At 40.2% G+C, this 9,101-nt stretch overlaps 1 protein-coding gene across 1 annotated transcript; it reads right to left on the bottom strand.

Annotated features, from left to right (window-relative positions):
- Positions 1-488: 488 nt before the first annotated feature.
- On the bottom strand, positions 489-1,052 carry LOC120357404. The gene has a single exon (XM_039447591.1). It carries the CDS (start codon positions 1,050-1,052, stop codon positions 489-491), a length of 564 nt encoding a protein of 187 aa, XP_039303525.1.
- Between the last annotated feature and the right edge of the window lie 8,049 nt (positions 1,053-9,101).

Genomic DNA, 9,101 nt, shown 5'->3' with positions numbered 1-9,101 from the left:
CCAAGAGTCGAATTTGCTAGGATATCCGCGCCAGCTAACTAGCAGTTGCTTATTAGCACCACGTCCTTTACTCCTTATCACGCGATCCACAATAAATTCTTCCTCCTGCAGGTTTTTCTCGATTCGAGCTAATTCTTGTTCGTAAAAGATCCCGTCTATGACCTCCCCCGTTAAATCGCTTAATTCGTACACACGAGGTTTTCGCCATTCAAGAACACGATGAATTCGAAATATCTCCTCGGTCCAATTCGCCTCGTATCCTTTCTCGAAGGTGCCTTTCGCTCTACTGACGCGGACGAGATCGCCAGCATGGTATTTAGCATTCTTAATTTTGTTAACGTCTTTCCACCGTCGAAGTTATATTTTCACGCGCGATACGAGCATTTTCTCTCGTTACAACCGCTGGTTGCATTTTGGTGACCGAATGACGAGTGTGATTGTACGCACGCACAATATCCTGCAAAACATCGATATATCGACGCGTATTTTTATGCGTAAAATATCGCCACATTCGTTCCTTTAACTTTTCTGTTAAAGCGTTCGACGACGGCTGCTTTGATGTCGGGATTGCGCGTTACTCTAAAACGAATATTGTTTTCTTCCAAAAACTTTTGCGTCGCACGCCCGACAAATTCTTTACCCTTGTCAGTTTGCAAGTATATAGGTATTCGTCCTTTGCTTCTCGCGAGTACACGCTGAAAAGCTTTTGTCACGCATACGCTCGTTTTGTCACGTAATGGTTCCACCCAAACGAATTTACTGAGTACATCGATAATCACGAGAATATAAGAATATCCGTCATTATAACTTTTAAGATTTCGCACCTCAATTAAATCGCCCTCCCACACATCGTCGATATTTGTTACGTTGTAATGCAGTCGAGGAAACTTTCGGCGCAGTGGACGGTGCAGCGAGTACGCATCTTGCGATTCCAGCCAGCGAGCGACATTGTTACGTGTGAAATTCGGCTTAGCGGCACGTGTCAGATTTTCCACTGCTGAGAAGCCGGCGTAATGCGCGGGATCGTAGTATAATTTTTCAAGTTCCGACATTATCGATTATTTCTTCAGTGTATTCCAATCTAGCAAACGCCTTTTTCGCGCACGAAGCGAATCCCCGTTTTTCATAAAAGTTGTAGATGGATAGGCTTTACGAAAGTAAGGGGACAGATACAATGCGTAATCAGGGGCTCTTTCTTCTTCTCGTTCTTGCTTCTTGCGTTTTTCCGATTGACGTTTTGTCGATCTCGTTGAATATGTTTTCGTTGCAATCGGCGTGGAACTTGACGAAGGCCGATGTTTCACATTAATCGGGGAAGAAAAAGCGAGGGTGCCATTTAACAGTCGCTTATTCCCTACCAGTGTCGAACGCGTGTTTAAGCTGCGTAGTAATCAAGCAAACTGAACTCTTCCTACTGGTGGTTTTACGGTTTTTCTTTCTCGCATCATGTCGTTCATCAGCTCGCTGATATTCGAATCTTTTACAATGCTGCCATCTATAGTCACGACTCCATTCTCGTTCCAATTAATTCTGTCAGGCACCGCTTTATCGAGCAAATGTTTCATCAGTAAGCGAGCTTGAGCGCGATACGATTTCGGGACAGTTTCTACTATTTTTCCGGCACTTTTCAGCAATCGAAGGCTATGTTCTCTTCTTATCACGGTATTGTCGATATCGGATAAATGAGAAAGATTAGCATAAATTTGCGATTTTCGGGGGATATCGTGAGAAACGAGCGTCGATTCGCCGTCGCTATTGTTGCTGATCTCCTCCAGGAGTGGTGTTTCGTTGTCGACAATTTCGGTTACGTTGGTTGCATTTTGTTTTCGCGCTTCTCGGATATAGTAAAGATACCGCCAAAGTACCTCTCTGTACATTTTCCATCTCTCATCCTCGTTACGCGGGTAAGGTGAATTAAGAATACAACTCATTTCCGCATCGAGTCGTGTCAGAAGAGTACCAGGAGTTTGTACGGAATTATTATTATTATTATTATCGTTTTCACCGTTCTCCGTCGTGATATTTTCCTTCGGCTCTACAGCAATCGATTTATTCTGTTGTTGCTGCTGTTGCTGCATTCTCTCAAGATTTTCTGTAGAAATTAAAACCATCTTTTTTGCCCTTTCCATTGCGATTTATTCTTATGATTCCGTGCCTCCGATGATTCGAGTTAATAAGGCCGACAATATGGGTCCTATGATATAGGGTAAAAATCCGCCTCGTTGCACCAAAAGTTGTCTCTTATCCTTCCAATTTCCGCGTTTTATCGCAATACGTCGCAGTGTCGATTTGTATTTACTCAGTCGATCTTTTTCACGTCGTTTGAGCGGGACGTTTCCTTTAAGTGTATTAAAAACGCACTCGCAAATACAATGAATAAATTTATCGTCCGCGATTCGAAGAAAGATCATTCGCTGCTTATTGTTCAGATGACACAGCGCCTCGAGAAGACAAGCGTTTCTCTTTCCGATTGAACGTTTGGCGATTTTCGTCACGCTGTCCGAACTCATGTTGTCCTCCTTCGTCGCGTGAGAGAACAGCGCGACTGGCCTCCACGAGCCGCGTTACGCGATTTTTATGCAATGGAAAACGATCTACGCGGTACGTAAACGTAATGTCTAGTATCATCGGGAAAGACGCACGTACGAAATCGATATTCGTCCGGAGTCGATTGCTTCAGATCGAGCAACAAGTATCCGTGAGGTCTCGAAGTAGCGTCGTAATAAGCCTCTTCTAGAAATTTCGGATCATCGGGATAGACTTGTCGCGCTAAATGGCGAATTTGTCGAACAATGCGTAGTTCGACGCGTCATTGTCACGCGCTATCTTCTTAAAATAGTGACCCTTCACTATTTTATTATTAAAATTACACGCCACGATAAAAAATTTAACAATATCGTCGCGCAACATTTTCACTATTTTCACTTTTTCACTCGCAATAAAAATTGCACTTACAACGTTTGTCGTAGTACAACGAAAAACTCTCGACTTATAACTGGAAAGCACGAAAGCCGAACTAACGCTTAGCTTTCGTAAAACTTAACATTTATACGTTGCATCTTCCAAATATTTCAAAAGCGAGGAAAAAGAAAATGAATTTATCTCGACAACTCAGCCTTCTTTCGAACTCTGATTTTTCTAGTTAGTCCTATCTACTGTTCTGTTTTGTTGCTAGACAAAACCCTCGTTTCGTAGATTAATCTTATAGTAGATAATGTTTCCTATTCCTCGATTAGAAAAAAATCATACTCTTGTCAAAAGTTGACCTTTGAAAAAAATCAGGCTAAGAGCCAAACCTTAAAAATTCTTCTAACAAAAGTATATTTTTGACATTCTTTTCTGTCGATAAAACGAAAGGCTCGATAAAAGTTTAATCTTTGACTCCCTATCTAGAAAAAATCACGCTCACCGCAAAGGATGATATTTTTGATAACGGAAGTGAAGGAAGTCATTTATCTGGAAAAAGTCAGTAAGTGCAAGTTATCACATGTCCGAACAACTTATCGTAAGTGCGCACGCTCACGTCTTTGTCGTATTAGACATATCCTCGTGATATTTTAAATCATATCGCTGTAAGATTATTTCTGTTAGAAAATTTAGAAAAATTTAAAAATGTTTTTAATTTCTTAGCTGCGCACGCAGACTCGTGTCTATATTGTTGCAACGTCGCAAACAGAGTCGACGTGGTCAACGATACCCCGTACTGAAAATCATTCAAGTCTCCACGTTCGAAGTGTTAACTTCGTTAGAGAGTAACCTTGTGTTTTTATTACTGTTAGTCCTGTTACTTTTCATCAGTTTCGCCGTTCGATAGAACAAAGTAAAAAGAAGAAGATGGCTAACCAGCAAGCTAGTAATAACTCTGCAAAGCGAACAGGGATTCCCGATATCAGCGAGATGCATAACGACGAGAGGAGAAGCGAACGCTTTCCCATGTTACTGACAACAACGTATGGACTCAACAATTCACATACGAAAAGGATACTCGTGGGACTGCAAACTACTAAAAAGGGAATCTTTGAGCCTGTAGTGAAATTAAGCGGGAGCAACGCTGACGGAGTATATTTTGATGCGGAATCGTGGCTGCAATTTCAAGAAAACATGGGTGTTATGAGCGACTACTTGAACGCGAATAACAAATTCAAACCGGAACCTGTAGTAATAAAAAATATCTCAGTCATCTTTACCTCATCCTACGGGTCAAAGTCGCTATTGTTGACGTACAAGGAGAAAGAAAAATCAGATTCTGCGGAAAATACCAACGAGGAGGGCGAAGATTCAGCACCACCGATGAAGAAACGGAAACTCTATCTATGCCGTAGCAATCGTGATGCAGAAAACTACCTTCCTGGGCCTGGAGAACGTAATGAAGTGCGTGGATGCTTATTTAGAACATTTAAAAACTTTAAGCAATATCGTCAACGAGTGCGCTCACTATTTAATCAAAGAAATAGAATTGAAACTTCCGAAAAGTTACGTAGATCGCGATATCATAAAACTAACGTTAAAAGGAAACTATAGGGAAATCGAACGCGATGTACGTACTCAAATTAAGGATTTAACTTTTCTTGATATGTACTTTAATATAATATTTTTAGAAATAACTTTACTGCGCTTCGACGAAATCGTCCATATAATTCTGTCAAACCACGGGTCATAATTTGTACAATTTCATGATATAAACGCACTCTTTTGCAGCGTCATATTTAATCATGCATTTTTTAAAAAGTATAAATCTTCGTATGATTAATGTAAGAATAATAATAAATAGTTTGTAAGATTAATGTAACAATAATAATAGTTTTCACAAATTTTTTCTTTATAATAAAAGAAAATGCGTGATGAAACCATCTGTATGCTACCCCATTCAATCATGTAACTTAAAAATGTAAGAATATACTCGTAGATGAAAAAAGTTGAATGTTTTAATAAATACTCTTTTGTAACTTTTAAAACCGAATTATTTTTTCACTCGACCTACCTAATGCCAAGACTCTATCTCCTGTACGTAGTAACGCTAAAATTGCAAAGTGCTGCCTTTTGATAATTATCTTTCTCTAAACGTACCATACCTTTGAAAGCATATGTATATCGTAAAAGGCGCTTCCGTCCTTTCTATCGTAATTTCCAGATAAGACCTTTCGACTTCTCAGGCCTCTTTTACCCGTTCCCCAATTTGCTGCTAAATTTTTCCCAAAATACCTGTTTTTCAACCAATCCGCTCCTGGGGCAGCCGTGGGGAAAACCAATAAGCACACTCTAATTCCTCACGGAGCCATCCCCTTTACTTCCCAATAAAAACGCTCCTGATATCGTCAGGTCTTCTCCGCCCCACCCCCCGGTCCTGATATCGTCAGGTCCTCCACGCCCCGCTCCAAATTTCGTCAGACCCTCCCCGCCACTTGGCCCTTTTACTGCTAGCGCGTCACCCTACCCCCACCACTTCACTGATAAGACTGGCGCCAGTGACGTCATTTGTTTTGACGTCCCATGGCTAACCATATACTACTAACAGTGAAAGGATTAATATATTTAATGTTAATGTTGAAAGATAATATTGGAAACGCGTTTTAATATTTTTTCTAATTTTAATGAAACTTTAAATGTGCGCGCGCGCGCGCGTTGTGTGTGTATGTGTGTGTGTGTGTGTGTGTGTGTGTGTGTGTGTGTGTCAAAATTTGACATATAAAACGGGCAAATAAAATTTAAATATATTACAGAATAAATCTGTGTGTGTGTGTTTGTGTGTGTGTGTGTGTACACTGTGGCGAACCAAAATGTGGCGAACCAAAATCCGCCACCAACATACGCGCGCGCGCAGCGCGCAGGCCAGCCGCGGGCGCGAGCGCCGGCGCTAGTTCAGGCGCCGCCGCTAGGCGGCCGCTTTCTCGGGAGTCAAATGCATCCACCGAGCGCATATAATACGCGACCGCAACCCGTCAAGCACGCATCCTCCGTTCGAGGCTGAGCTCCTACTGGGCCCTTCGATCTCGAGAATCGTCACCTGAGGTGCGCTCCTGCACGGGCCCTCGCTCTTGGTGTACCCAGAGGTGCGCTCCTTCACGGGCCCTCTCCCTTGGTATAACCCGAGGTGCGCTCCTGCACGGGCCCTCGCTCTTGGTGTAACACGAGGTGCGCTCCCTCCAGGGCCCTCAATCTTTTGGTCGAAGAGCTTCGTGGCACGTCAAACTGCCTCGTCGACGTCTCCGACGGGACCGTCCCGGTCCTTACCCGCACCCGGACTGTCCGGGGTGCGTCTGTCCAGACGAGTGCCAGGGAGTTCCCATACTCGACCTAGGCATTGCGTTCCTTCCTTGGGAGCTGAGGCATATAGAGGTACCACGTCACTACGACCCTCGCCGCCGGTGTACCGTAACAAGGAGTCAGGGGACCCAAACGTCGCCAACCGCTTCGACCACGTCCAGCGGTACCCAGACGTCCCCTGAGCCTGCAACGAGCACTTCGCCGAAGCTCAGAAGCGTCGTCGTCGTCCCAGTCGCTCCTTCGCCGCGTTCTCCGCGTCCCCGCACGCCAGGGCGATCTCTCCCCGCAGAAAAGCGGGAGAAAAGGAAACGGAAGGATAAACTTATAAGAAATCTATTCGGCAACTGACCGACTTTTTTAGGCACCTCCGGGCGCCGCCTAAGCCACTACCAAAGAGAAATATACCTTTGTAACAAAGAGTTATTCTAATAAAGAACACGTGAACGTAGAACGTGCAATAATTTGTGGAACCTTCTGATATCATAAGCAACCCCACATACACACACACACATACACAAGAAAAAGGATTTACACACACACACACACACACACACACACACACACACACACACACACACACACACACACACACACACATATGCATGTATACATGTTCTGTTATATTTTTAAAATTTATTTGCTCGTTTTATATATTCTAAGATTTCGATTAAAAAGACGCACCGGGAGAGCTTCTTTACAACGCTCTCGAACAAGATGTAAAAAACGACGCCAATTAAAACGTCTTGCAAGTTTAGCAGGACCATTGCAGCTGCAGTTGGAACAATTGCAGCTGGAGCAACAGCAGCAGCGGCAGCAACCGCCACAGCAGCCCCAGCTTCAACAACAGCAGCAGACCCAACAGCAGCTCCAGCAGCAACAGCGGTAGCAATCGCAACAACAGCAGCAGCAGCCGCCGCAGCAGCAACAGCCGCAACCGCATCAGCAGCCCCAGCTGCAACAACAGCTGCAGCCGCAATTAAGCGAGGATCAATTTCGTGGACGAGGTCGCGGTGTAAATTGTGAGCGTGGGCGTGGTCGTGGCCGTGGTCGCGGTCGTGGTCGCGGTCGTGGTCGTGGTCGTGGTCGTGGTCAACGCAACATTATCATTTACCAAAGATACGCGTCCTTTTATTTTTAATTTTATTTTTATTTTTTTTTTGTATTTCTAGTTTATATTATTTCACGTTATATTTTTCTAATCTTGGGCGTAATTTACAGAATCCTTACTTTCTCATATCCTGCTTTTAAACAAAAATATTTTGACAGATTTATTAATAATGGGAAAGAGGGTATTATGTACATATGTATATAATTTAACATAGAATTACAGTAAGTCGTAATTTTAAAATATTATCTATCAATAGAAAGAATAATGGTAAAGTGGTATTAATATTAAAATAATCATAAACAGATATACTTATTTATCTGTACTTTATTTTACTTATATTACAGAAGTTATATACAGAATTTTGTGTGTGTGTGTGTGTGTGTGTGTGTGTGTGTGTGTGTGTGTGTGTGTGTAAAATATAAGATATAAATCTATTTAAAATAAGCAAGTAAATGGCAGTTCACGCTCCTATACAGTCATCGCGCGAACGCGTATGTATATTAAGCGTTTGTAAAAGATTGCTGATCATTTTGTATATTACAAAGTGATTCAGCACTCTTATCTAAAACACTTTTAATTATAAATGTTACTACAGTTCTCTATTCTCTATACAATTATGATTTACATAGTAGTAACAATTGCAGTTCACGACATGAATTTCACTTGTGAGTATTACGCGAACGCTAATTTATAAAAAATGATAAAAACAGAAATAAGGTAATAACAATGCAGTTCACGATTTCACAAGATCATTCCGCGAACGCATAATGTTTTTATTGTTTTAAAAATATATACAATATATATTGCTGTATACTTGCTATATGATCAATCGTTCACGCTCTCATATGATCATTGCGCGAACGCATTTTAACATAATACATAATTCTTAAAAATTCCAATATAATACATAATTTTCAAAGTTATTAAACTATGTATGACTTTTTAAAAAAAGAAAAAAATTTTTTTAATTATAAAAAAATTCTTGAAAATATTATGTTCTTTTTATGAAATTACTGTGCAATATAAAAAATAATATGTGGACTAGAAATATAATTATCATTTAAAATTTTTTCTGCATCTTTACAATCGTCATATTTTATCCATTTACCACGTCGATAACTAATGGCAGTGTAGTGACCAATATATTGATCCGTTGAATGTCTAGTTTGTTTTGCAGGTGATTTAAAATTAATTAATCCAGCAAGATTGTATTCGTCCATCATGAAAAAAAATTTAATTTTTTTTTGGTACATGTTTTAATTGAACAGCATACTGTTCTCCATCACCAGAAGTAGAATAAGTTTCTATTAAGATATATCGTCCTGAAAATCAAACAAAATCAATTTTATTTAATATTTTTACATAATGTAAAATCAACAATATAAAGTATAATTAAAAAGATCACTAAACATTTTACATGCTTTTCGATAAAGACTTTATCAAAACTTAAGACTGACAAACAAATAAAATTTTTTATTAACTGTAAGTTTAAAATGTAATGAGTGGTAATTTTTACTTGTTTATAATTTTATTAATTTAAAAATCACTTATTTTAAATCTATTATTTGACAAAAAATTGCATTGCAAATTGAAACTTTGCGCCATATACATACAATAATTTTTACATTTTTAATAAGCAGCGATAAATTTCAAATAATAAAATAAATATCTTGATTGTAATATCTTTTGGAATATTATTGAATAACTTGACAAATTTGTAATATATTAC

This window comes from Solenopsis invicta, chromosome 3 (assembly GCF_016802725.1).
Source record: "Solenopsis invicta isolate M01_SB chromosome 3, UNIL_Sinv_3.0, whole genome shotgun sequence".
In the NCBI taxonomy this organism is placed as follows: domain Eukaryota; kingdom Metazoa; phylum Arthropoda; class Insecta; order Hymenoptera; family Formicidae; genus Solenopsis; species Solenopsis invicta.
Note: the sequence above shows the minus strand (reverse complement) of the source record. Positions and strands in the feature narration are given on the sequence as shown.